This window comes from Cnephaeus nilssonii (genome assembly GCF_951640355.1).
Source record: "Cnephaeus nilssonii genome assembly, chromosome: 9".
Classification (NCBI taxonomy): Eukaryota; Metazoa; Chordata; class Mammalia; order Chiroptera; family Vespertilionidae; genus Cnephaeus; species Cnephaeus nilssonii.
This window is the reverse complement of record NC_137080.1, coordinates 96,144,945-96,172,008: the sequence shown is the minus strand read 5'-3', so window position 1 is coordinate 96,172,008 and position 27,064 is coordinate 96,144,945. Positions and strand designations below refer to the sequence as shown.

The window sequence follows — 27,064 nt, the reverse complement described above, 5'->3', positions numbered from 1 at the left end:
TATCGGAGATTGAGGTGGCCACTGTAAATGCCTGGAAAAGAATTACCGGATGAGACTCTCTGACTGCCACAAGAGGCTTTGGACGGTTATATAGGTCTTGGAGTTTGGGGACTAGAGATGGTGCCTCGTTAATCTGTGTTAAGGTCTTGGCCGGCAGAGACTTTGAGGCGGCACTGTCCCGGCCACCTAAAATTCCCCCGCGCCGCGCCGCGCCGCGCCGCTCCTGCGGCGGCCCCGGAAGTCACCCTTGGCGGGGCGGTTGGGGCTGGCTCGCGGACTGTCTTCCGTGCGGTCGTGTCGTTGGGCCTAATTTCGGTTCTGTCCAGGGCCGTTTTGCGGAGCGCGGGTGCCCTGTTTCTCTTCGGCGGTGCGCGGCCGGGAGAACACGCTGTTTTTCAGAAGCTAAGGGTTTACTACCTCTCAGGGCTTTTGTCCCCCAAAAACGGCCCCTCCGAGGTTGGGAGTTGAGAGCAAACGAAGTCCGACCGGACCGAAACACTAGATTCCGACCGTGGGGAATTGAAGGGGCCGCCCCTGGGTTTCTGCAGGCCGAGGTCCGGGGCTTCCTGCTCCGCCGCCTGGGCCCCGCCCTCTGCCCTTCTGGGATTCTTGGTTTATACCCAGGTCCGATTTCTGTTTCAGTTCAGGGTTCGACGTACTGTCACATAAGTCATTCAACAGGAGGTGGTTATTACATCCCCTTTATAAAGTGAGTACAACTAGGGAGCTGACGGATCCAGGCCGACCAGACTCCTCTGGGTCAAGCACTTCTTTACTGCCCCAGTACATTTTTTGGTTTTTTTAAATAAAAAATGTCAAACATTACCCCAAAAGAAAATAGTATGCTGAACCTTCAAATACCCTAAATCTTAAGCCTCACCTCTCAGGACAAACCTTTTTTTCCTCTTCCCTCCCCCCCCCCCCCCCCCCCGCCCTTGGCAGTCTGTAAGTTATAATTAAGAAAGTCCCACATTTCATTGCATTAACTGCTCCACCCTCTTGGTACTATTATTTGGGAATGTATTACCCACCAGAAACTAATAATCACTTTACAAGCATTACTTCAACGAATATTTCCTTTGGACTTGCCAGGTATAGGCCTTTGCAAAGGGCTTTATATGCATTATCTCTTAATCCAATGAGATTGATGATTTGCTCATTTTAAAGAAAAAACAGGCATAGAGATTGTCTAATAAATAAGAGTTAGGGCTTGAACCCACTCTGCCCAGCACCGGTGTCCATCTGTCCCCCTTTATGGCAATAAACATGGGATGAACTGTGTCTGAGCCTTTCTGAATGGTGTACATATTATTTCCCCAATTACAAACCAGAGAAAAAGCCACCCATCAGCCAGGCCCCAGAACCTGGTTCAAACCTGTCCTAAAGCACTTATCAGGTATTACAATGATTTGTTTACACAGCTAGTTTTCCTTAGACTGACTTCTTCAAGGCCAGGGCCTATGCCTCATTCATTTTTATGTCCCCAGGGCTTAGCCAATTCCTGGCAAACAGCTGGGACTTAAAGTTTGCTAAGTGAATGAATGAACCCACCTCTCCAACGCTGCACAACACAGCAGCATACAGACCACTGTCTCTACCTGCAGGGCTCAGCTCTTCTGATAATGCCCCAAAGCCCCTGGACGTGCCAGGGTGTGTGTGGAGTGGCTGCATCTAGAAGAGGGGGAGGAAGGGCCAAACACTAATCCATGTTTGGAAAACAAGGTTGAAGTTACTCATTAGCAGGTAAAGGGTCAAGGGTCAAGGCAAGGGGGCTGGAAGCAGAGTGGACTGAGCAGCCAGTGGGGGAGAGCATAGTTAAGGCACCAGCCACTCCACGAAGGACATAGCAGCTCCCTGTTGCCTGAAGATGTTCCACCAAATTTGGGCAGCGCTGCTTTACCTCTATGGCATTCTCCTCCATTCCATCTCCCAGTGCCCTGAGCCCAGTCAACTGACAACTCAGGACGTGGATGGGAAAGAGGTATGGACTGAGAAGGGGGAAGCTTGCAGTGGGGGCTCAGAGGCACTTGAGTGGGTGGCCTAGAGGGACCAGAAGCCACATTGTGAAAGGAAGGGAGGAGGAGGGTGTGAATATTGTGATGATAAAAGCAAGGACAAATAAGAATGTATTAGTACTTTGGCCATCCATGTGGAGACATGGTAGAAGTTGGGGGCTGGAGGGTTACTCGGGTTATTGAGGGCAGGCAAAGAGGGAAAGTCATTTAATGACTCCCTGTCATGGATCCAAGCCCAGTTGGAAAAAGGCAGCCGAGACCTCCCCACGAAGCCTTGCTGTCCTGACAGGTTGGATGGACGCTGCAGTGGGACACACCCTCTTTTGCTCCCCTTGTTGTCTCTCCAGTTTCCAGAGCCCCACCTGGGCCAGTGGCATTTTATTGCAGGGGCAGCTCCCACCAAGGAGGAGTTGGCCACTTTTGACCCTGTGGACAACATCGTCTTCAACATGGCTGCGGGCTCTGCCCCCACGCAGCTCCAGCTTCGCGCGACCATTCGCACGTAAGTGGTGCGGAGGCAGAGGCACCAATCGGTGCAGTCTTGGCCCAAAGTGTGAGCACCTACCCACGAAGAGTCGGGTTCACTGGCATATCCACTGTTCTTGGCCCACTAAGTTCGACGGTTCTGTTAGTTTTCGTCTGGAGAAAGATGGGCCTAGCCATCCCTTGGTAGCTTGAAACCCAGGGTGACCCAGGCTTCAAGAAGGAATAAAAGGGAATAAGTAAAGGTTGGTACTGTGTGGTGGGGGTGTCATTCAATCTTTCTTTCTTGCCACCACCACCTCTGCAGGAAAAGTGGGTCCTGTGTGCCCCGGGAATGGATCTACCACCTGACTGAAGGGGGCACAGATCTCAGAACTGAAGGTTGGCGCTCTCCAGCCCTCCCTCTCTCCAAGTCCCTGGCTTGCTTGTTTTGCATCTCTGTCCTCACACTTCCCCCAACACGCCCCGACAGGCCGCCCCGACATGAAGACCCAGCTCTTTTCCAGCTCATGCCCAGGTGGCATCCTGCTGAAGGAGACGGGCCAGGGCTACCGGCGCTTCCTGCTCTACAGTGAGTGAGGTGGCAGGCGGGAGGGGCTGGAAGGAAACTGGGAGGGGCTGGGGAGCCCCTCACGCTGGGCCCTGTGACATCATCCCCGAAGGCCTGGCGCTTCCCGGCCCTCACAGGGGTGTTGCTAAGTAGAGGCGTTGATGGGCCTGGCCCTGCTGTGCCCCTTCAGATCGCTCACCATTCCCTCCTGAGAAGTGTGTGGAGGAATTCCGGTCCCTGGCCTCCTGCCTGGACTCCAAGGCCTTCTTACTGACTCCTAGGAAACAAGGTAAAAGGACAAAGTCCCACAGGAGAGAACTAGGACTCACCAAGTCTGCTGCAGGCGCTGGGTGAAAGGGACTCAAGTGATGTCACCAGAGGGCAGGACCAAAGGCTGATATTACCAGAGTGGCTGTGTTCCTACCTCCATTGTGTTAATAGGTTGTGATGGCACCAGAGGAAGCCCGAATAGGCTGTGGGCTACTCAAGAGAGGCTCCTGAGTTTGCAGCAGATACAGGGGCGTCAGACACAGAGGGGGGAATGAGGGAACGCATTCTCCCCCACCCATTACCAGCAAGCTCGCGTCTCTTCCTGGATTTCCTTCCTTCCCATCCTCTTCCTTTCTCCCTCCTCCCACCAGAGGCCTGCACGCAGTCCAGTAAGTGACCTGTGGCTTCATCTGTGCGCCCAGATGTATGTGGTGGGACTGACTGTGGTGGAGAGAGGAGAAGCCGGAGATGCCCTTCCAAGAGTAATAAAGACGATTTTCAATCCTCATCACAGGTTGGGGTTGGTCTCCAGACATCAGTCCCACTCCCATTTCAAAACTCCCCTGAACTCCCCACCACCTAACCCCTAGCTGGGCGGCATCAGGAAGGACACTGCGTGGCAGTTAGCTCACTTTAGTGGTATATTTAGGCTTCGGTGTGACAGTGATTTATTGCTGAGTGAGCAACCCCTAATCCCTGCATGGGACTGCAAGCACACGGCCTGTCCGGGCCACCCACCCCTGACCCACCCTCTGGCAGCACCACCTGCACCATCCCCACCCCCTCCGACTCCCAGAAACACCGTCATCCCTGCAGGTCCCTGCTGCCTGTGCGCCCCATCCAGCCCCATTCTACCCTAGATGTCCCAAGATCCAAGGGACCCCTTGGGTCTCCCAACCACCCTCTTGCCCCAGCCTGAGTTCTGCCTGTCCCTGGGGAGTCTTGAAAGGTAGAGAGGGCCATTTAGTCTTTATTCTCCACCACAACATTAAAAAAAATATTTTTTGGCTTTTAAAACGTGAAGATGAGAAAACAAACTTGAAGGTAGGAGAAATATAAAATCAAAAAGTAACAACAGCTGGTGAATTCAAGGGCTACGCCCCCACTGTCCATAAACCCAGACACCCGGAGCAGCTGTTCTCTCCCGTGGGTGGGTGGGTACCCTCATACTCTGGGGTTCTTCCCCATCCCTGAGGTCCCTGTGCTCACAATCTGGGTCATGCCCCCTACTCTCCTAAAGGCCACACTGTCTTCACCCTTGCTCCCACCCCACTGGGGCGGGGGAGGGGCCTGGTCACACCCACTCTGAGGTCATAGCCCCTTCCCTGGGTCTCCCCGCTGCTCCTCACCCTCCCTCCCCAACTTATTACCCTCCAAGTCAGTGGCCTCCTCAACCCCACTTGGCTCCCGGAGGCTGACAGCCAGCACCAGGGCCTGTAGGAGACCAAAGAGGCAGGCGAAGTGCAGGGGGTGAGCAGTGAGGAGGCTCAGCACAGCATGGAGCCCGTGCAGGGCCGCCAGGAAGGACAGCAGCCCGTGCAGCCAGAGGCCCAGAGGCCCGCTCAGGCCCAGCATGTCCAGGGCTGCCCGCAGGGGCCGGGAACACAGCCCCAACAGGGCTGAGGCCAGCAGCTCCAGCAAGTGCAGGGTCAGGTTGGTGGAGATCTGCAGACACTCCTCCGGGTCCCCCAGGTACTGCGAGGGAGCCCCTGCTCCCCCCCCTTGTTCCCCCCGCAGCCAGCCCAGCAGCTTCTGACGCCGGCCAGGCTTCTCCACTGGCGCTGCGGGCCCAGGCGGGCTCAGTCCCCCTTCAGGAGACACTTCAGACCTCCTGGTGCCACCTGAGTCCACGGGGTCCCATCCCAGTTTGGGAATGGCCTCTGCTGCCTCCAGTCTCCCCGGCTCTTGAATGCCAGCGCCAGTCTTGTCCCCCTTGAGGGAATCCATCCTTCTGCTTCCCAGTTGCTCAACTTGGGGCTCCCTGCTTGGTTGTGGAGCAGTCCCAGAACTACTCCGGGCCCCCGAGTCCTTCCTCTGGGAAGGCCCCACGTCTCCCATGGTTTCGGGGGCACTGTCCCAGTCGCTCCCTGAGTTTTCAGAGGAGCTATCCACCCGTCTGGGTTCTGGGGTGGGCGGGTCAGGCCTGGGTTTGCGGCGGCTCCAAGGGCGAGGGAGCCAGCCACCAAGCCGTCGCAGGAACATGGTTGGAATGTGTAATGAACCCCCAAATCCTGAGGCCGCTTCCTGGCACTGTTCAGGCTCAGCAGCACAGGTACCTGCTTGGTGAGTGCTCCCGATTCAGAAGTACATCCAAATGCGTTCACCGCCCCACACACAGATTCCAAGTCTCAGGGTCCGACAAGGTCTCAGTCGCCCGACAGTGTCCTCCCTGTTCCCGGGTTTTCTTCCCAGCAAACAGCACACCAAGTTTCACTCACCGAGGCCACCCACGGTGTCCCCCAAACTGGAGAGGCGGTGCTCCATCCAAGAGGGAAGGAAGGTGCTCCCGCTGCTGACTTAGGGGGCTCAGCAATAGGAAGTCTCCTATCGGAGGGTGGGGGCAGGTGTCCCGCGGACCTCGGCCAGCAGGTTCATCCCTTGAACTGCAGGGCTGCGAAGCCTACAAAGCGGCCGGCCGGGCCCCGCACGCAGCTGAGACGCGGCCTCGGAAAGGTCAGGCCAAAGACGTCCTCGGAGATCGCAGTCGCGAGCCAAAGGGCGGGCCTGTCCGGGGACCCAGGCGTCGGGGTACAGTGGGCCGCGGCCTCCCGAAGGCGCCCGGAGCCGCCGAGCCCGGAAGCAGCTGCAAGGGCGCTGGAGGGCCGGGCGGGGCGGACCCTGCGGATGGCCCGCCCCCCGCGACGTTTGTGCGCAGCCCGCGGACGTCAGCAGCCGTCAGGGCCGGTGGATCAGCGCAGTCCCCCATTTTCGTCGCCCAGAGGCGCCCGGCCGCCAGTGCTCCCCAGAACTCGCCTGCCATTTTAGCCCCCTGCCTTGGGTTCTCCCCCCACACTCCACAAGTCGTTCTTGTGTCCATGACTTCAGGAAAGGCTTTCCCGGAAAAGAAAGCTGAGGAGTCCTGTTCCCTGTCCCTCCCAGCAGATTTCACTTCCTGGGCTTGCAACTGTGAGCTCTTGGTTTGCCTGGCACCTGGTAGAAGCGGCACGAGGGAGAGGGGAGTGTGGGGAAGACAAGTGTAGACGAATGGGCTGTTTCCGCCTTCAGGGATTTTCAGGGAGTGAAACCCCTTGGCTTCAAGTTTAGATGTGAGGCCAGAGTACTGGTGCCAGTCAGCTAACAGAGTGCAGGCTGCATCATCTTAGGGCTTCCCACCACGCTGGCCTCTTCCTACAAGCCCATCCCCACTCTCATCACCCTGTCCAAGACCCTGTCTTGAGTAGGTGGGGTGCTCTGAAAAGGGCTAGGGCCGTCAGGGAGGTGACCCTATCATGCCACCTGCAGGGCTGCCCCTTCTGGCTCAGGAGGGGCCTGCATGTGGTCCCCAGACTCGTTTGGCTTCCCCGTAACCGCTTCCAGAAAAGTGAATAAAGCACACCAGTGGTGCTCAGTGGTTGAGCGTCCTCCCATGCACCAGATCACTGGTTTGATTCCCGGTCAGGGCACATACTCCGATTGCAGGCTCGATCCCCAGTAGGGGGCATCAGGAGGCAGCCGATCAATGTTTCTCTCATCCCTGTTTCTCTCTCTCCCCCTCTACCGTCCTCTCTTTGAAATCAATCAATACGTATTTTTAAAATAAAACACAAAACAAGTGAGATGATTGGTTTATTTCTCAACTCTCAGCCCCTCTCTCAAAGGTAAGAAATCTGAGTGTCTGGGACTTGAGCAGACACCAGGAAGTGTCACTCAAAGTGCCAGGTCAGACGCACAAGTTCAGACTGAAGTCCAGTGTCAGACCTTGCCAAGGTCAGAACTCAAGGTTCATGTAGATCCTCAGATCCCGCTCCCAGGCTTTGTCCTTGTCCTTCTGCCTTCTCTCCTCCCTTCTGCTCAGTGTGCTTGCCTGAGGAGCTCTCTCCCTCCCAGCCACTGCCCGGGTATCCTGAGCCAGGAAGTGTGTGACTCTGGGTTGGGATGCTGATCTGTACCCTAACCCTTCCTGATCTCTCTTGAGAACAGTGGGGATGGGGTTGACACGGCCCTTGCCCCAGGGTCCCAGACCCATTCCAGGCTCCCAGCCTGCCCTCAGCAGCAGCTTGAAGCCTGGGCTGGAGGTAGGCATCCCGAAGTGCAGACTGGGGTTCCGGAGACCGCGGGACAGTGACAGCAGGTGAGCAGTAGATGTGCAGTGGTTAGAGTCTTGGAAGTAGGCATCACAGGTCTCACAGTACTGGGTGGACGGGGATTGGGACCTGCAGAGGAAGGAGAGAAAGGATTGAGGGCAGAGAAAGGGTAGAGGTGGGGGGTGGGGCGCCACAAGGTCCTTCCAGTCTTTCTAGGAACAAATTGCATTCCTCCCCACTTAGCAATGAAAGACCAGAGGGGGAAAGTTGGGTAAAGAGGTGGTAACCAGACCTCACAAGGAAGGAATACAATAGCTATAGCTAATATTTATACAGTGCTTACTATGTGGAAAGCTCTAACACTTGACATATACTAACCCGTTTAATCCTAACACACCTATGAGAAAGGTGCTCTTATTACCACCATTTCTCAGATAAGGAAACTGAGGTACCTAGACATGAGGTTGCTTGCCCAAGTTAAGCAGAGTTAGCATTTAAACCCAGAGCTCATGCTCGTAATCGTTCTAGTACACTGCCTTATCTATCTACACTGGGAGATGGGGAGGACCCTTCCGCTCTGCTGGTGGGGAGCGGCTAGGAAGGCAGAACACACCGAAGATGGGCATGGGCCGAGGCTTCCCCTCACCTGCTCCCCGCACGCCTCGTCTCTCCAGGACTCTCTCTGACCATGCGGGCCACCTCAGGAAAGCCTGCTTCTTCAGCCAGCTGAGCAGCATCCCTGCCACCCAGCTCGCAAACTCCAACCCAGGCAGCACCCCGGCCCAGGAGATAGCGCACAGCAGCCCCCTGGCCTGCTCGGGCAGCACACATCAGGGGGGTCCACCAGAAGGCATCCCGAGCATTGATATTCCCCCCAGCTCCCCCTGCCTCCTGGGGATCCAACAGCCTTCTTAGTTCTGCCAAGTCCCCCTCCTGGGCTGCCCTCAGTATCCGGTGAGTCATCTTGTCCTCAGCCTCAAGGGATCTCCTCTGACCATGTCCTCCTGATGCTTCTGTTGCAGCCTCTCGCACCATTCTTCTCTTCTTCCTCTTTCTCTCACTGGCAGGTTCAGGTTGTGATCTCTGAGGTTCAGGGGTGCTGCTCTCATCTCCAATCAAGGCCTCATAGAAAGCCCGGGCCGCAGCCCCATCCAAGGTAGGCTCCAGCTCTTCAGCCTGTGACTGCTGCTGCCCATCTTTCCAGAAGTCACTGGGGTCAGTGGCTGGGGTGAAGGTGATGAGGGAGGGTCTGGACATGGCTTGGGAGAGCTTCAAAAATGAGAGTAGGCAAGGGGAAGATGAGACCAGCAAGCTACTCCAGAGACCTGCTGGGATGAAGGAAAGTAGCCTTAGAGTAAAAAAACCTCTCCCGCCCCAAAAGTGATGCCACAACCTAAATGCCTACTGGGCCTAAGGCAATAGATCACGTGGGAGAACAGGGAACCCTGTAGTAACAGACCATGCCCGAGAGTGAAGGTGAACAAAGACTCCATGAGGCAGTTGCTCAGAGATCCTGCTTTCCACCCTCACTCCCAGCTTCATCAACAATAAATAGTAACGGCCTCTCTCTGAAACTACTTCATCACTCTGTAAGACAAACGATTAAGAAAAGCAATCAGCCTGGCTCCTAAGTCTTCCTCCATCCTATTTTGAGTGGCTATTTCGAGTGCCGTCTTCTCAAACAAAAACACCTGACACTCCTCCGAAAGCAGGAAGCAAATTTGGGGAGAGGCTGCAGTCTGCATCCCTACTGCAAAATGGCGCTACTCCAAAGGAGGTCACGTAATCAAATAGCCAGACTGTTTGAAGACACAAGCGTGGCTGTGAAAAACCCACAAAGATTACTTGAGGACGCAGGCGTGCAGAAAGCGCCTGGTTGTTTCCCGCCCTGGAACCTTCCCAACAGAATTCACGCAAAGCGCCACGTGCCGAGGTGGCGCGAGGACAGGGGAGGATCTGTCAGTTGGGGGGGGTCTTGCTTTTACATAACGCCCCACAATGCCCTTCGCCTCCCTCAACGTGGCCCCCTGCTCTGAGCTCATTTTCTGGAGCTGGGAAACCACTCTCTGGGTTAAGAAAGGCCCCGGGAAGGCGGAGAGGAAACCTATGGAATACCCAGGACTGGGAAATAAAATAACGTCACGCTGCCCCTCACCATTACTTCAACCAGGGTTCGAAGGTCGCACTTAGCGCCCGCAGCAGAAGGCCCCATTCAAGCCCTAAGAGGGAGTGGAGAAGTGCAAAGGGACGAACAGCAGAATGGCTGGCACCACCTCAGGTTAGCGCACTAGGCCGCCCGGTTCTCTCACCGCCCAGCTCAGCCCAGCGCATCCTACCCAGGTCCCTCAGCAAAATATGGGCCCCGTCGGGGGTCCCCAGAGCGCGCCTGGCGCAGGCAAAGGGTTGGCTGGGGGGAGGGCAGTCCCCGAGGCAGGGCGCGCGGGGGCCGGAGGCTCGCTGTGTGAGCGGGCGGCGGGGAGCCTCCCAGCCGGCGTCGTCCCTTACCCCACCGCCTCTCGCCCCGGATCCCGGGATCACACAACTCTGTTTCCCATACTCCCCGGCCCAGGAGTGGTACTGGGCTTCCGCTTCCGGTGGCGCCTCGCTGCGTCCCGCCCCCAGCGTCTTCCTCAGGGGCCTCGCGACACCAGGGTCGTGCGCGGGTCACCTTGGAATTCGTAGTTCGCCTTGCCCTGGTTTCGCCAGTTTCTCCCTCTCAGGAACTCTATCTCCCGACATCCACCGCGGCGCCTGACCCTTGGCGCTTGCGCGTTGCCCTCTTCCCCGCACTCCAGTTTACACACACCCCCCCCACTTCGCCTGCCGCGATCGGGTCCGCGGCCTGCGCTGTAGCCGTCGCCGCCGTTCCTTGGAAGTAGCGACTCCCCTCCCCCACCCTGGTCCCGGCCCCCGTCCAGACGGTGAGTCTTATAAGGTTGTCGCCGCGCCGAGTACCCTGTCCCTGGGCGCGGCACATGGGGGTCCCCGCGCCTCGATATGCGGGTCGGGAAGGAAGTGAACCAGACGGGCACCGAGAGAGGAAGGAAAGGGTGGCTTGAGGGGCGGAGGCGGGATGTGAGGAGACCCGCGAAAGGGACCGTAGGGCCACCCCCAGGCCATGAGAAAAGGGGGGGCCCAGCTCTTGCTTGGAAAGGATAAACTGGAAACCTTTGGGAAAGGCGCGGGGCCTGCAGAGACCTGCGGGGGTGGGGAGCCGAGCCCGGGCCGGCCTTCGGGGGCGTCGGGGGATGTGGGTAGGACGGGTAGGTCAAGACCTGTCGGTTTCCGGTGGGACCCAAAGAATCCTAATCTCAGAGAAAAGGGGCTGAGGTGTAAGTAAGAGGAGCTGAAGAGAGGTGCTCCAGGATCAGGGGTCCTTTAAGAAAAGGTGGCCCCACATTCTTCCGTGGTCGGAGGGCAGTGGGAGGAGGGAGGTAGCAGAGGCAGGGAGAGCTTGAGTCACACGGACACTCTTTCTCCAGCTGACGTGAAGATGAGCAGCTCAGAGGAGGTGTCCTGGATCTCCTGGTTCTGTGGGCTCCGTGGCAATGAATTCTTCTGTGAAGTGAGTTCTCGACCTTCCTCCCCAGTCCACATACAGCCTGCCCAGATACTCTGCACACCTCTCACGTGCTTCCCTGGAAACTTGTTCCTGTCCAGGCAGCGTCCCCTCAGTGACCCACCAACCTGTGGTGAAGTGGCACGACTGGGGCCCACCACCCTCCCGCAGTGTCATACTGGACAAGTGAATGTGTGTCTTTTTGGTTAGTAACAAAAGTGAAGATGGTAGTACCTCTCTCCAGCGACAGCCGGTATGGCTCAGTTGGTTGAGCGTAGTCCCGTGCACTGAAAGGTCAGCAGTGCCATGGTCAGGGCCCATGCCCGGGTTGCTGGCTCGATCCCTGGTCAGGGTGTGTGCAGGAGGCCACCATCCATGTTTCCTTCTCCCTCCCTCCCTCCCTCCTCCCACTCTTCTCTCCCTTTCTCCTTCTCCCTCTCTCCCTAAAATCAATAAAAACCTATTTAGGCCCTGGCCAGGTAGCTGGTTAGAACATCATCCTGATATGCCAAGGTTGAGGGTTTGAGTCCCAGTCAGGGCACGTACAAGAAACAAACAGTGAGTGCATAAATAGGTGGAACAAGAAATTGGTGCTTTACTCTCCCTTTCTCTTTCTCTCTCAAACCAACAAATTTTAAAAAGTTAAACAAAAAATTAGGTAAATAAATACATGTCGTTTTGGGGTTTTTTAAGCCAAAGCTTTTATGGGAGGGGGTGTGTGTGAACTGAGGATAGAGATAAGTACCTGTGCTGAGTTGGGAGTGGGGAGTAGAAGCAGTTGTGCTGAGGACAAGGCATCAGTGGAGCGACTTGTTCGGGTCAAAGCCAAGAATTCTGTCCTGAGTTCCCTCTTCACCTCCCATCCTGCCAGGTGGATGAAGACTACATCCAGGACAAGTTCAATCTCACTGGGCTCAACGAGCAGGTGCCTCACTATCGACAAGCTCTAGACATGATCTTGGACCTGGAGCCTGGTGAGGCGCCCTCAAGGGCTGTTTTGTGTGTGATGCTTTTTTCTTTTTTTTTTTTAAATCTTCAAATCCCTGTTCATCTGCTTCTTGATTTTCTAAATTTCCTTTTGGTTTCTGACTCCTTTAACCCCGAATCCCATACTTCATTTTGATCTCTCACCTGACCTTTGACTAGCTTAGTGACTTATACCCCTTGTGCTCATACTCTGATTCTGTAATTCAGCTCTATTCCATAATGCCAGTCTCCCCAGCGGTCTTCTTCCTGCTTCTTTCTCCTGCCTTGCACCTTCCGGGCTAGAGTTCCATCTTCCCCATTGATGTCTTTGCATTCATGTTGAGGGAGTTGGGGGAGCAGAAGCAGGCAGGGGCTGGAGAGGTATGGGGAGAAGGGAGTGCTGCCTTGGGCCCAGGTTTCTGGGTCAGAGGCCCACATGATGGGTGGGGTGAGGCTCAGAGGTGGGTGTTGAGTAGCCAGCAGCTCCTGGGGACGGGCAGGGCACCTAAGAAAGCTGTAAGACAAGTGGTTGCCTTCGGCCGGGGCCATGTTTCAGATGAAGAGCTGGAAGACAACCCCAACCAGAGCGACCTGATTGAGCAGGCAGCTGAGATGCTTTATGGCTTGATCCACGCCCGCTACATCCTCACCAACCGTGGCATCGCCCAGATGGTGAGGCCTCTGCTTCCGCTCGAGTCCTCTGAGGCAGGGAGGGGGACAGGTTCCTCAGCAAGGAGTCTGGCTGAGGGGAGCCTCCGAACCTGGGCCTGGGCTTTCAGTCCTGATGGGGAATTGTGCTGAAGCGGGTGTTTTCCGGAGGGAGGTGTGAGCTTGGGCTGGAAGTGGTTGGAGACTCTGCCTCAGAATAAACAGGGAATGGCTCTGGTGGTCTGCAGCCGCCCTCACTGGAGGAAAGGAAGCAGAGGAGTGGAGGGCCGCTGGGCCAGCGGAGGACAGGAGGAGTGGGGACAGAGTGATGGGTTGGGCAGAGGGGGGGATTGCCCCTTCTCTTCACACCCACCCCACCCCGCCAACGCTTGCCATTTTATTCACCTCAGTTGGAAAAATACCAGCAGGGAGACTTTGGCTACTGCCCACGTGTGTACTGTGAGAACCAGCCAATGCTTCCCATCGGTGAGTGTTGGAAGGAAGGACAGCATACAGCAGGTCCTCTGGGGAGGAGTTGGGGCTCAGCGAGTTGGAGCTTGTTTGGGAGGGAGTTTGGGCACGGTCAGGGGAGCCTGCACGCTGAGTCTGACTGTCTCCCAGGCCTTTCGGACATCCCAGGGGAGGCCATGGTGAAGCTCTACTGCCCCAAGTGCATGGACGTGTACACACCCAAGTCCTCGAGGCACCACCACACGGACGGCGCGTACTTCGGCACTGGTTTCCCTCACATGCTCTTCATGGTGCACCCCGAGTACCGGCCCAAGCGGCCTGCCAACCAGTTTGTGCCCAGGTGAGGAGCAGGGACAGTCACCGAGGGTCAAAGGAAAGGCCCGGGACCCGAGAGAGAGGGAGGACGGCATGGTCCTTTTTTGAGGTCTGCTCCTCCCAAAGTGAGGTCTTAGAAGAGTTCTCTGAGTGCCTGTGTCTCCGTTCCCTGGTCCACAAAGTGGGACGCTGATGGTACCTGCCTGGCAGGGTGTTCTTAGATATGTGAAGTGTTTAGAATAACGTTTGGCACTTAAAGCACCATTTAAGCTGTTCTTGCCATCACCTTGGATGTTCCGCCTTTGCAAGGAGATCCTCAGAGCCACGGTTCAAGTGTGGTTTATCTTCATAAGCATCATCTTTACTCTGGTGCGGGGTGGGGGGGAGGGGGGGCTCAATTTAATCGTGAAGCAAGTAGTGACACAGACATCCGTATGCAGACATAGCCTAGAATTTGTGTTTTAATGGGTATTTGAGATACAGACCCAAATACTCTGGTAGGGAGGAGATTGGGAACCGCTGCCCTTGAGCACTGAGCAGGCCCGTGGAGGAGCTGGGTGGGGAGGTCGGAATGTAGGCTGCTGGCAGGGCTGCATGTGGCTCACCTGCTGCCTCTCTGACCTATGCCCCGGCCCAGGCTCTACGGTTTCAAGATCCATCCGATGGCCTACCAGCTGCAGCTCCAAGCCGCTAGCAACTTCAAGAGCCCAGTCAAGACGATTCGCTGATTCCTCACCCGGTCCCCATTCCTTTGCTGCCACCCTCTATGGTTTTTAGTTTAAATTAAAGGAGTCATTATTGTGGTGGGAATATGAAATAAAGTGGAAGAAAAGGCCGTGAGCTGGTCTGCTGGTGCTTGGGGTTAGGGAAGGGGGGAAGGGGGGGTTGTGTGCTGGATGCCAGGGCCCTCACGGCCCGGCTCACCCTCCCCCAGTTGAAAGCCAGCACAGATATGTGCCCAGTGAATTGGGTGATGTTTTTAGTAGCAGAGCAGAATTCCTAGGACTGGGTATGGGGGTGTGCAAAGTCCCAAGGAAAAGACCCAGAGAAAAGTCAAACTTCAAAGATGAGGGAAATGTTTGCTTTGGACGGGAGGACGCCTATGGCTGTTTATACTGTAAGGGCCGTAACACTATCAGTTTTGGTTTTACAGGGAAAGTGGTTCGAAAATAAGGGGTGGAGAGAAGAGGGAAAAGGCCCAGAATTGCTGCTGGTGTGGTCCTGTGTGCCCCCCGCTGGGGAAGCTGGGACATGCTCATCTCAAAAGGACGGGGAGGCCGAGTTCCTGGCCAGAGTCCCCGCACAATGGGGGCTGGCTCTGATGTGAGGGGGGGCAGCATGTGCTGGGCATAGAAGCTCTTTCATGGACCCTGAGGGGCGGGAGTAGGTGTTTGGGAAGCACATTGGATACAGGCCCAGGTCCTGCCCGTCTCGGCCACTGCGCCCACATTCAGAGAGCAGGCCTCGTGGGTGAGGACACGCTGTTCCTCCTGCCAAGTTCATCACTTCCTCACCCAGCCCAGGTCCTGCCCCAGGCGGGAATATAGCTCTGCCCACAGCAGCTCCTGCTCAGGCTGTCAAAACCCCCCTGCCGCTCGGGACCCAGGAGCATGGTCCTGGGAAGGTGGAGTTGCAGGCCACCCCTCAGGCACTGCCCCTCTCCCCAGAATGCCATAATGAAGGCCCAAATGCTTGTAGGTGTGCTGGTCGTGATGGGCTTCGCAGTAGGAAAAGGTGAGTGGGGCCCAGGGCCAGGAAGGAAGGGGGTGGGGCTGTGCCCCTGGGTGCACAGGTTCCGTACAGGGCAGGGACCTTGGAGGGAGCTCTGCTCCCATCCCTCTGTCTTCCTCAGTTCCTGTTCCTGAACTCCGGACCTGCCACCTCTGCCTCTTAGAAGACCCTTCTGCAGGATGCATCTCTGGCTCGGAGAAATGCACCATCAGCAGCTCACCCGCGTGCATGGTGATCACCATCTATCACAGTGAGTTCAAGGCTCAGGGAGGGGCTGCTGGTGAGACGGCCCATTGCTTGGTCTCAGATGAGGACTACTTGGGGCCTGGGGCACAAGGAGAGAGGAGGATCCTGGAAGGTGGGGTCAGGAGTTTGGGAGGGTGGGGTAACGAGACTAAATTTCTGAAGCTGTCGGGTGGAAGTTGGGTCTGGTGAGGGATGGGGAGAGTTCTTGGTAGGGGTGCCAAGTTTGGAGACTACGGGAGGCAGCGGCTTACGAGCTGTTCTCTTCCTCCAGATACCAGGGTTCGCTTCGTCATCCGAGGCTGTGGCCAGTACAATTCTTACCGCTGCCAAGAAAAACGCAACACCTACTTCTCAGAGTACTGGTACCAGGCCCAGTGCTGCCAGTACGATTACTGCAACTCGTGGTCCAGCCCTCAGCTCCAGAGCTCCCCGCCTGAGCCCCCTGGAGGGGCCCTGGGCCTGCCCCTGTTCAAGTCCCAGATCCAACGGTTCTACCAGGCCCTGAACCTCTCACTGCCCTTCCCCAGCTCCCATGCTGGGAAGGAGCCTAAAGGCCTGGACCCCCTGGCTGCCCTGCCCTTGAACCTGGGCTTGTCCGTTGCCGACCTGCGCCGCATATACTTATTCCTCAACAATTCGGGGCTTTTGGTTCTCCCCCGGGCTGGGCCCTGACCCCTTCTTGAATTGCAGTCTGTTCAGCATCTCTCCCAACACCCAGCCCCCTGCTCCGGCCTCTCGGAACTCACATTCTCTGCTCTGCTCCTTCAGGCCTTCCCTTTGTCCTCCGTGTCTCTGTGGCTTCGGTTTCGTTCCCCACTCAGAAACCCAGCATGCCCAGTGCTCTCCTTCCTCCGGGAAAATACCCTCAAGAGCAGGTTCTGCTGGGCTGGCCTGGGGAAGGCAGCGGCTCCCTCGTCCTTTTCCCACCTGAGTGTGCCATCACCCCCATCTTCCTAGTCCCCTCTGGTCTGGTCCCCTGCCACCTCCATTTAGTTCTGGCTGTCTCCCATCCTGCCTCTCAGACGCAGGCCAGACTGGATTTGTAGCGAGGAGGATGAGGGTTGAGCTTCTGTGCAGATCCCTGACTGGGATCCTGGTGTCCCTGCCTCACTGCCTACCACCCCACTCCCACCCGGGTCTCCTGCTGCCTTTCTCAGCTCTTGTTCCGATCTCTGGCCTCAGCCTCACTCCGTGTCACTGAGTCCTGATACCACTTCTATAGGTGCCCGGGGAGGGGAGGGAAGAGGGTCCTGCTCTTCTCCGTGTCCCCCGATTCCCCTCCACAATAAACAGACAGGGTTAAGTCTGAGTCATGTTGTTTATGGGTTAGGCTCAGGTGTGGGCAGGTGTAGACAGGTGAAAAGTTAATTGGGTGTGGGGTTCAAATGGTTGGAGAGTCCTGCCCACTCCACTTGGTTCTGTGGCTTCTGGCCTGCCCCAAAGGCCCACGTCCATCCCACCTCCTGCTCTGCGAGATCAAAGCTTGAGGATTGCCTGGCCCGTGTGGCTCGGGTTGAGCGTCGACCTAGAAACCAGGAGGTCTTGGTTCGATTCCCAGTCAAGGCACATGCCTGGATTGCGGGTTCGATCCTCAGTGTGGGGCGTGCAGGAGGCAGCTGGTCAGTGATTCCCCTCATGGATGTTCTCTCTCACCCCCCCCCCTCTCTGAAATCAATAAAAATATGTTTAAAAAGAAAATAAGTTTTAAAAAAGCTTGAGGGTTATGATGCCTCCCAACCCTAAACGGACCCTGCAAAACCTAGGAAGTTCAGTCCCGGTGGTGTCAGGTTTTTCCACCTGAAAAGAGGAGAACTTCAGGGAAACTCCGGAGCAAACCGAAGGGCCCCGGGCTGCACCTCAGTCACCTGGTGCTGAGGGGCCTGCGTTTCCTGCCCGTCTTAATTTTTTATGTGTGTTTTTTCCAATTGGTTTTTTTAGAGAGAGAAACACGGATGGTTTTAACTGCCTCCTGCATGCCCTCTACTGGGGATTGAGCCGGAACCCGGAATGTGCCCTGTCCTGGAACCCTAGGGTGACCTGGTGCATGGGATGGCACCCAACCAGCTGCGCCACCCCGGCCGGTCTGCCTGTCCATTCTCTTTAGGTTCCAGGTACCCAGGACCCCCAGGCTGGGGGCCTTTTATTTTATTTTATTTTTGAAAACAGCAAGTATCCTGAAAGCAATAATTAATAGTCACAACTCCCTTTTGCCTACGTTCAACAAACTGCACACGCCTGCTCTGTGCCAGGCCCAGTGTTAAGCACCAGGACTCGGAAGGTACAGCCAGGTCTGCCCTTCAAATCTTAACCCAATGCTGGGGTTGTAAACCCATTTCTGAGAAGTGGCCGGAGCCCGATCTCCGCTCCTCCACCCAGGGGTAAGCTGGTCTCGTCGGGTCCCTGGCGAGTGCATGTGCACGGATACACACGGGGGCTTCGTGCAAACACACGTGCCTTCGGGACAAACTGACGTAGGCCTAGCTGTTTTTAAACCTCTGGCAAACATACATAAGATGGGCTTTTGAAAACCACTCACCTGTGTTAGCAGTTTCAAGCCGGCATAAAGGCCTCTGGTACCCAAAGCTGCTTCTAGGCACTGCCCTCAACTCGGGGTCACCTCCGCCCCGAGCTGGAGCAGCTCAGCTGGGTTTAAATGGCATCATACAGCATATACTCACGTACACGACACTGGCCACGTGTTAACTCCATGGCCTGTGCTCCCGTGGGAAACACCAACGTTAATGTTTAGGTCAGAAGGCAGTTGGAAGGACAAAGAGGAGTAAACCTGTGTGTCCCCCTCTTCCCATACTTCTGATTTCGGTATAGGACAGGAAAGCCCAAACTGGAAGACAGCCTCAGAGGCTGAGGACCCCAAGGCCCGAAACGGAAGCGTAGAGCTATGGTCCTGAGGGAGCTGAGCCTGGGACAAAGCCCAGGGCTCCACGAGGCCCAGCACCTCTCACCCTTCGCCCTGGGCCTGCCTTGCACAGCCCACGCCCACCGACCCTCCCCGCAGGCCTCCCTGCAGTTCCCACACGGCCCTGGGCTGACAGCACTAACAAGGGTGCCCTCTGCGCTTTTGGCCGTCACTGTATCTCCTTCCAACTCCTCTTCACCTTTCTGTGCTTAGAGCTGAATCAGATACCTAGACAGGCGAGAGCAGAGCTCAGAAGAGCTGGGAGCCCTTTACCGTCCCCCAATGGGGCAGCCAGGCAGGACCCCTCCCTCAGCCTCCACCTCCACCAGAAGAGAGAGAGAAACCATACAGTTTGTACATCAATTTATTCTGCAGGAACACCTTGGTGGGAGGAAGGGAGAAGGCCAGAGCAGAGCAGAGGCAGCCTACAGGTGGGAGGAGAGGCGAGGGAAGCTGTCGGACTGTGAGGACTTACAGGGAAAACTCCAGAGATGTCTGGAGAGGGAGCTTGTGGAGGGGCAGAGTGTGAATGGGGGTGTTGAGGGGCGGCAAGCAAGAGGCAACTAGAGCTGGGTCAGGTAACCTGGGGAGGGGGGGCGGCTGCTGGGAGGGGCTGGGAGTTGTCCTGGCTGCGCCCAGGTGGGAAGCAGGGAGCTGCTGGACCCCGGCAGCGTTTCACCGCCAAGGCCTCTGCAGGAGTTCTACGGGAGGTAGAGCGCTCTGTTCTGTGGGTTGTTGCAGAGATCCCGGAAACAGCATCGCGAGAACATCCAGAAGCCAAACACCGGGGACGTGCGGGTGTGTGAGCAGTCACTCATCTGCTCCTTGCGGCGACAGTCACTCACCATGATGTCAGACCCACTACCTGCAACAGCGACATGGTGCCCACAGAGCCCCACCCCTCCTTCCCTCCCTCCACAAGGACTCACACTGCCCACACCCCTCCCTGCACCCCCAAACGCAGACTCCTGGAACTGGGCAGGGCAGGGAGTGCCAAGGAGCAGGAGTCCCCATGGAAGGTTGGGAGAGAGCCCTCTGAAATATTGTGATAGTTGGAGGGTGCTGAGCTGGGCGGGAGAGCCAACAGCTTGAGCGGGGCCCAGGCTGCAGAGAGGAGGTTTGTTGTTTATTTTATGGATTAATAGGAACAGGGTGGGCAAAAGTAGGTTTACAGTTATGAGTACACAGAAGTTTATTCTTGTATTATGTATTTATTTATTACTGTATTATTTATGATTATTAACCCCGTTTCCCCCTCCTCCCCACACCCGGTATATTAGAGGGTGAAAAATCCCTGCCTGAGACAGTTGAAGAGCGGAAGTCACCAAGGTCCTACAGCGGGATGACAGGTGGGCCTGACCCCTGGCGAGGAGCGCTGTGCGCAGGTTGGTGGGGCACGGACGCTGTTTACAAACCGCTAGGGAAACGTTATGTTCCCGTAACTGTTAAGTTTAAAAAGCAAGTGCGGAACAGTGTCTACAGGGCTATGCTACTGTTTGTGGGGGAGGGAGGTAACGGTAGAGCACATGTATATAAGGTGGGATGCCCAAAAAGATCACAGGGGAATCCAGACATAGAAAGAGTGGTTGTTTTCGTGCGTGGGAGCTGGGGACTGGGCCAGGAGTGGGCAGGGACTCCTCTGAGCCCCGGAGCGCGGCAGTGTTGAGCCACGTGCGTGCAGCTATCGGGAAGGGTGCGAGGCGATGTGATACGGGCAGCTCCGTGCAGTGGTGGTTGAGTGCCATCTCTGAAGCCACCACAGGTTGTGGCTCAGCCCTCGGAGACTGGCGGGTGTGGGCCTCTGTCCTCAGCCGCGGGACATCTCAGAGGCTGTAAGTGCTTGGCACAGGGCCTGGCCCAGAGGCCGTGTTAGTGTTTGTTAGCGTTTGAGACGGTGAGCGGCCGGTGGAAGAGTGAGCATGAAGAACAAAGAGTTGGACAATTTTGGGCAAGTGGAAAGTTGAGGGGAGGTGTCCAGAGGGCAATTTGATGGACAGTGTGGCCACCACTCAGACTCTGTGACGTGGCTGTGCAGACGCCAGGGAACAGAGAAATCCCTCTGGGAGAGGGAAGCGGGAAGAGAGCCAAAGCTCAGATTTCGGTGAACATGAACCCTTAGGGGTGAAGGAGAACGAAGCAGACTCGGTGAAGAAGACCGGAAGAGGTAGCTGGCCTGTCAAGGCTGGCGCCGGCGGAGGGTGAGACAGAGCTGTGGGCTGAGAAGGGCGGGGGTGGCGGTGGGTCAGGGAATGCTCGGAAGGAGAGAGCGTCGGCGATGGGGCAGTGTTGAGAGTTGGGGCTAGGAAATGTAGACTCAGTTCTGGGCCCCAGACAGACGGAAGGCAGCTTACTGTTCCTGATGAAGAGAGTCATACAGCTGCTGCCAGGAGAGGCCAGGCAGATGTCAGATCCCAGCAGGCACCCCAGCTCCTTGGTCTCCAAGAGACACCGATAGCAGCGCAGGTATTTGGGGAACTCAGCTGGATGAGGGGGCTCTTGATTGACAGGATCAGTTTTACCTAGAACACAGACAAGCTCTGACCCCATGCCTCCGCCTTACTATTTTCCAGGTCAACCCCTCTGTTCCCCTCCCCCATCTCAGAAAACCATAAAATCACCAATTCTTTAAAACCATCCGGCCCAGCCAGTGTGGGTCAATGGTTGATATTCGACCCATGAACCAGGAGGTTTGATTCCAGTCAAGGGCACGTGCCTGGGTTGCAGGCTCGATCCCCAGTGGAGGGCATGCAGGAGGCAACTAGTCAATGATTCTCATCATTGATGTTTCTATCTCTCTCTCCCTCTCCCTTCCTCTTTGAAATTTAGAAGAAGAAGAAGAAGAAGAAGAAGAAGAAGAAGAAGAAGAAGAAGAAGAAGAAGAAGAAGAAGAAGAAGAGGAGGAGGAGGAGGAGGAGGAGGAGGAGGAGGAGGAGGAGGAGGAGGAGGAGGAGGAGGAGGAGGGGGAGGAGGAGGAGGAGGAGAAGGAGGAGGAGGGGAGCAAGTAAAAACAAGAATGCATCATCACAGGACAGGAAGAATCTCGGCTTCGTGCAGACAAGAGGTTTCAAGCAGCCCAGGGCCACATTCTTAGTTTGATGGTCCTATCACAGGACAGACTCATTAAACTGTGTCCACCAAAGCCCTCCCAAACACATGCATATGTAGTCTCTTGGTATCCACAGGGGATTGGTTCCAAATTGATACAAAAATCTGCTCAAGTCCCTTATATAAAACTAGAGGCCCGATGCAACTGCGGGGGCTGCCTTAGCCCTCGCAGCCCTGGCTTGGTCCGGAAGGTCATCCGGAAGGACGTCCAGAAGGTCATTTGGCTGTCTGGTCTAATTAGCATATTACGCTTTTATTATTATAGATGATGTAGTCTTTGCATATAAACTGCACACATCCTCCCAAATACTTTAAATCATCTATAGATTACTTGTAATACCTAATACAATATACTAGTAAATAGTTGTTATACTATATTGTTTAAGGAATAAAGACAGAAAAATGTCCGCACATGTTCAGTACAGACACAACCATCATAGGCCTAACTGCATAGTACACACCAGCAACAATATCATTTAAAAAGTATTTTTCATCCTCGGTTGAATCCAGGGATGCGGAACCCGCACATATGGAGGGCTGACTGTACATCTCTCTGCTCCCTGGCCAAGACCCCGGGTTAATGAGCCCCCAGTCCCAGCAGGGCACTTGGTGTGAGACAGATGCTGACGAATGTTTTGAATCCTGTTTCTATGGTGATGGTGCTTTGCAGCCAAGTGAGGAGGCTATCAGGCTGCTTCCAGCCTCTTTCTACCCTGTGGTCCTGGTGCTGTCATCTGGCTTGTCCCCAACCCTCCCTATTCTGTGTTGCCCTGAGATTTGAATGGGTTCCCTTCAGTATCTCCATTCAGGTCATTGCTGCTGAGTGGGACAACCCTGGGCTGTCACCAGCCATCTCCCTCAGAGTGACCATCAGTGCATTAGCAGTGCCCAGGCATTATCCCAGCAAGCCCACTCATCCCATCCTTCCTCCTGCCTGGGCACACGTCCCCAGACACCCGGCATCTGGGGGTCCCTCTATCCAGCAGGCCTTCGGATCCCTTTGAGCCACTTACCAAACACCAAGCTCATCACGACCAGCACCGTTAAGAGGACCATGTACAGAGCTTGGGGGGTGCTGTGGAGGCCCAGGGTCCCCAGACTCCGGCTGTGTGTAGGGCCTGCCATAAAATGCATGATTGCCCACCAGCCTCCAGTATGCGCTTATATTGGTGGAAGAGAAGTTGGCCAAGAAGAAGGAGAGGGGCGACACCCATTTGGGGTGGAAATTAGTGCCCAAACATCCCGAGGGACAGAGTGTTCTCGCCCACGGCCACTCTGGAACCTAACATCCTGGCTTGGGAACAGGAGCCGCAACAGGGGAATGAGACAGGAACATTCTTTAAATGTGTGTGTGTGTGTGTGTGTGTGTGTGTGTGTGTGTGTGTGTGTGTGTGTGTGTGTGTTTTATTGATTTTAGAGAGGAAGGGAGAGGGAGAGAGAGAAACATCAATGATGAGAGAGAATCATTGATTGGCTGCCTCCTGCACGCCCCCTACTGAGGATCGAGCCCGAAACCCAGGCATGTGCCCTGACTGGGATCCAACCATGAGCCACACCAGCTGGGCTACACCATGTTTTAATTTCCAGTCTAGTAGTCATAGTAGCTGCTTCCTGGTTATCTTTGCAAACATTCCTTTGGGAAACAAGGCTGCTTCGGTGCAGTGCAGAGGTTATTTTGCCGGTTTTAGCATTCCGAAGGTTTGAGGCATAAGGCTCGCACACAGGCAGTTCCTCTGGGATGGCAGCTCCGGCTCTATTTTAAAGTGGCTTCGTGAATATTTACACAGCCTTCCTAATGGGGGAGACAAATCAATAAGCGATGATGGGGGCGGTGGAAACCACTGACAAAGGGATTTCAGCAGAGGAATAACAGGATGGGATTCCGTCTATAAGATTCTGAGGCGGGAACCAGTTAGGCAGCTAATTCCTGAGCCCAGTCACTAGATGGTGGCCTGGTCCTGCAGAAGAGAAGTGGGGAAGCCAAAAAGTGAGTGAATCTGAGAGTATTTATTTATTTTAAATGTTTTTCAATTACAGTTTACTTTAGGAAAAAATCTTCATTGTTGAAAGTATTACTTATGTCCCCCTTCTCCCCCATTAACCCCCTCCATCCCACCCCAGCCCAGGCCCTCACCATCTAATTGTCCGTGTCCATGGGTCCAGCATATCCTATCTAATAAAAGAGTAATATGCAAATTGACCGTACCTCCACTACACCCACAAGCCATGCCCACCAACCAATCAGGAGCGAGTATTCAAATTAACTAAACCAAGATGGTTGCGGCCATGGAGCAAGCAGGAGGCTTGGGTTTCTCCCGCAATGGAGGAAGCCAAGCTCCCACAGCCCTGGCCTCCGCTTAAGGCTACAAAGTTTCAATTATAGAAGATAAATAAATCCAGATACCAGGGCCTCCCCTTGGGTCACCGGGAGGTGTGGCCGGCCTGCAAACCACCACAGGCCCCTCGCCCAGGCCACCCCACACCCCAAGGGAACCCCCACCCTGATCTGGGACACCCTTCAGGGCAAACCAGCTGGCCCCCACCTGTGCAACAGGCCTCTATCCTATCTAATAAAAGAATAATATGCAAATTGACCATCACTCCAACACACAAGATGGCTGCCCACATGTGGACACAAGATGGCCACCACAAGATGGCCAGCAGGGGAAGGCAGTTGGGAGGGACCAGGTCTGCAATGGAGGGCAGTTGTGGGCGATCAAGCCTGCATGGGAGGGCAGTTAGGGGTGACCAGGCCGGCAGAGGAGGGAAGTTGGGGGCGACCGGGCCTGCAGGGAAGGGCAGTTGGGGGGACCCAGGCCTGCAGGGGAGAGCAGTTGGGGGGGGGGGTACCAGGCCTGCAGGGGAGGGCAGTTAGGGGCAAACAGACAGGCCATTTAAACGGGCAGTCGGACATCCCTCAAGGGGTCCCAGATTGGAGAGGGTTCAGGCTGGGCTGAGGGACACCCCCCCCACACACACACACACCCTGCACAAATTTTGTGCACCGGGTCTCTAGTATCTTTGGTTGATTACCTCCCACCCACCCTCCCTCCCCTGCCTTCCCTCCGAGATTCATCTCCGGATCCACTCGGTTCAGGAATCGGAGAGTATTCGGAAGGAAGCTGGATGTAGTCAGAGTTAGACTGAGGGTAAGGTGAGGGAAGGGGCATAGACTCGCACATCGTGACTGGTGGTACCAATCTCCGAGATGAGAAAGACGTGGCACTGTCGGAAGTCCAAAACCAAGGACTCCTGGGTCCCGAGTGACTGCACCCAGCCCAGTGCCCCTGTGGGTTCCAGGAAGCCCACCCTTCCCCACGCCCCCGTCTGCCCGCCCCGCCGCGCTGGGCTGCAGGCCAGTGGCCTCATCTCCGGTGCCCACGGGCTCCGTGCGCTCCTCTCCGCGCCTGGCTGCTCCTCGGCGGGCGCCGGGCCAGGAGCCAGGACGCGGGGGCGGCCTCGCCCGCGCCCCACCTCAGCGCCCTGGGAAGAACCTGGGAGGGCACCCGCCAGGCCGTGGCTGCGGCCATGCGGTCCCTGAGACTAGCGGTTGGTCGCGCAGGGTCGGTGGGCGACGGGTAGTCATTGGCGTCCAGGTTCCGGGCAGGAGGCGCCCGCTTTGGCCCAGACCATCCCAGGGCCTTCGGGTTCGGGCGCTGATGGGGAGGGTGAAGAAGCCCCAGAGGCGCACGCAGGAGGCGGCGAGAAAGGAACAGGCAGACACGCGGCGCCCCAGAGCCTGGGGATGGGTGAAATGACGGCTGCGTTAAAAATGCTATCACTGATAAAGGTTTAATCTCCAACATCTACAGGCAGCTTATGCAACTTAATAAAAGGAAGATAAATGATCCAATAAAAAAATGGGCAACGGACCTAAACAGAATATTTTCAAAAGAAGACAGAAGGAAGGCCAAGAGACACATGAAAACATGCTCAAAGTCACTTATTATCCGAGAGATGCAAATCAAAACAACAATGAGGTACCATCTCACACCTGTCAGAATGGCTATCATCAACAAATCAACAAACGACAAGTGCTGGCAAGGATGTGGAGAAAAAGGAACCCTCGTGCACTGCTGGTGGGAATGCAGACTGGTGCAGCCACTGTGGAGAACAGTATGGAGTTTCCTCAAAAAACTGAAAATGGAACTCCCATTTGACCCAGTAATCCCACTCCTGGGAATATATCCGAAGAAACTAGAAACACCAATCAGAAAGGATATATGCACCCCTATGTTCATAGCAGCACAATTTACAATAGCTAAGATTTGGAAACAGCCTAGGTGCCCGTCAGCAGATGAGTGGATCAGAAAACTGTGGTACATCTACACAGTGGAATACTATGCTGCCATAAAAAAGAAGAAATTCTCATCATTTGCAGCAACCTGGATGGAATTGGAGAACATTATGCTAAGTGAAATAAGCCAGTCAATGAAAGAAAAATACCACATGATCTCACTCATTTGTGGATAATAAAGAACATTATAAACTGATGAACAAAAAGATAGATACAGAGACAGTAAAGCATCAAACAGAATGTCAAATTGCAGGGGGAAGGTTAGGGAGAGGTGGGGGAGATAAGAAATCAAACGAAGGTCTTGTATGCATGCATATAAGCATAAACAATGGACACAAAACTCTGGGGGGTGGGGGCATGTACGGGTGTGGGGTGGGGGGGCAATGGTAAGAAATGTACACATATAATACCTCAATTAAAAAAAAATCATTGCGTTCTACTCTAAAAACAGGTGGATTTTATGGTATGAAAATATACCTCAATAAAACAGTTAATGATCATTAAAAAAAAAATTGTACTCTTCATTCATCCTGGGGTGCCAGGGGAGGGCCTGACACCCAGTAAATGTCTGCTGGGCGGGTGAGAGGGACAGACGAGGGGAGCGGGCGAAGGGGAGGCGGAAGGGACTGTCACGGGGTCTCCGACCCCTCCGCAAGGACACCGGCGCCCGCAGGCCCAGGGTCCGGGCTCTGGTGGCCTCGCCCTCGGTCCAGGAGGACTGGCGTGGGGCTCCGCGGCCGCGGCCGGAGGGTACCAGGCGGAAGGCACGGGGTGGGCGTGTTGGGGGCGGGGCGTGACCTCCCGTCCTCACTCCCGCTCCGTCCCGGGTCCCAGCCCCTGTGCGCGAGGCGGGGCGGGGACAGTCCGCCCGCAGGCCGCGGGGGTGCGGGGGTGCGTTGCCGCGGTGAAGGGCTCCGCCGGGGCTCCGGGGGTGAAGAGGTGGGCGTTGCAGGGGTCGCCATGGTGACAGCAGGGGCTGGCGTCACGCAGAGTGCCCCGCCCCCAGGACTAGGGATGCTGGCGGGAAACGGAAGCGGTGGGCCTGAGGACCAAGACAGGGGCTGGGGCCGGGCTACCGATGCCGGCCCCCGCGGTGAGGCCCCCGCGGCGAGGAGGACCTGCAGAGGGACCCCTAACCCGAATGTAAACAATGACTGCGCTCCGAGGGAGCTGGGACGGCTTGTTGATGGGGGTGGACGGACCGGTGGGTGGGTCGGTAAGGGACTGGGCTGGCCCCCACGCCTGGC

At 55.8% G+C, this 27,064-nt stretch overlaps 6 protein-coding genes across 8 annotated transcripts; 3 read left to right on the top strand and 3 right to left on the bottom strand.

Moving 5' to 3' along the window:
* The first annotated feature begins 1,483 nt into the window (after positions 1-1,483).
* On the top strand, positions 1,484-3,826 carry APOM (apolipoprotein M). Its single transcript, XM_079780495.1, has 6 exons — positions 1,484-1,981; positions 2,363-2,517; positions 2,806-2,879; positions 2,971-3,069; positions 3,239-3,337; positions 3,690-3,826. The coding sequence occupies exons 1-6, from the start codon at positions 1,868-1,870 to the stop codon at positions 3,713-3,715; spliced, it is 567 nt and encodes a 188-aa protein (XP_079636621.1). The 5' UTR covers positions 1,484-1,867; the 3' UTR covers positions 3,716-3,826.
* A 127-nt stretch (positions 3,827-3,953) lies between these two features.
* Positions 3,954-6,144, bottom strand: LOC307105060 (uncharacterized protein C6orf47). The gene has a single exon (XM_079780494.1). It carries the CDS (start codon positions 5,518-5,520, stop codon positions 4,630-4,632), a length of 891 nt encoding a protein of 296 aa, XP_079636620.1. The 5' UTR covers positions 5,521-6,144; the 3' UTR covers positions 3,954-4,629.
* A 953-nt stretch (positions 6,145-7,097) lies between these two features.
* Positions 7,098-10,120, bottom strand: GPANK1 (G-patch domain and ankyrin repeats 1). 3 transcript variants are annotated; one of them, XM_079780797.1, is made up of 3 exons: positions 10,068-10,120; positions 8,209-8,887; positions 7,098-7,691 (listed from the first exon to the last, which is right to left on the bottom strand). In XM_079780797.1, exons 2-3 carry the CDS (start codon positions 8,817-8,819, stop codon positions 7,247-7,249), a joined length of 1,056 nt encoding a protein of 351 aa, XP_079636923.1. In that variant the 5' UTR covers positions 8,820-8,887; positions 10,068-10,120; the 3' UTR covers positions 7,098-7,246. The 3 variants fall into 3 exon arrangements, with proteins under 3 accessions (XP_079636923.1, XP_079636922.1, XP_079636921.1); XM_079780796.1 differs by having other exon boundaries at positions 8,209-8,890; positions 9,718-10,119; XM_079780795.1 differs by having other exon boundaries at positions 9,718-10,119.
* Positions 10,121-10,245: 125 nt separating this feature from the next.
* On the top strand, positions 10,246-14,361 carry CSNK2B (casein kinase 2 beta). The gene is made up of 7 exons (XM_079780800.1): positions 10,246-10,483; positions 11,045-11,127; positions 11,993-12,095; positions 12,644-12,759; positions 13,146-13,221; positions 13,357-13,546; positions 14,159-14,361. The coding sequence occupies exons 2-7, from the start codon at positions 11,056-11,058 to the stop codon at positions 14,247-14,249; spliced, it is 648 nt and encodes a 215-aa protein (XP_079636926.1). The 5' UTR covers positions 10,246-10,483; positions 11,045-11,055; the 3' UTR covers positions 14,250-14,361.
* Positions 14,362-14,501: 140 nt separating this feature from the next.
* Positions 14,502-17,048, top strand: LY6G5B (lymphocyte antigen 6 family member G5B). The gene is made up of 3 exons (XM_079780799.1): positions 14,502-15,255; positions 15,374-15,502; positions 15,770-17,048. The coding sequence occupies exons 1-3, from the start codon at positions 15,132-15,134 to the stop codon at positions 16,168-16,170; spliced, it is 654 nt and encodes a 217-aa protein (XP_079636925.1). The 5' UTR covers positions 14,502-15,131; the 3' UTR covers positions 16,171-17,048.
* A 1,768-nt stretch (positions 17,049-18,816) lies between these two features.
* On the bottom strand, positions 18,817-22,900 carry LY6G5C (lymphocyte antigen 6 family member G5C). The gene is made up of 3 exons (XM_079781483.1): positions 22,534-22,900; positions 20,767-20,934; positions 18,817-19,280 (listed from the first exon to the last, which is right to left on the bottom strand). Exons 1-3 carry the CDS (start codon positions 22,652-22,654, stop codon positions 19,117-19,119), a joined length of 453 nt encoding a protein of 150 aa, XP_079637609.1. The 5' UTR covers positions 22,655-22,900; the 3' UTR covers positions 18,817-19,116.
* Between the last annotated feature and the right edge of the window lie 4,164 nt (positions 22,901-27,064).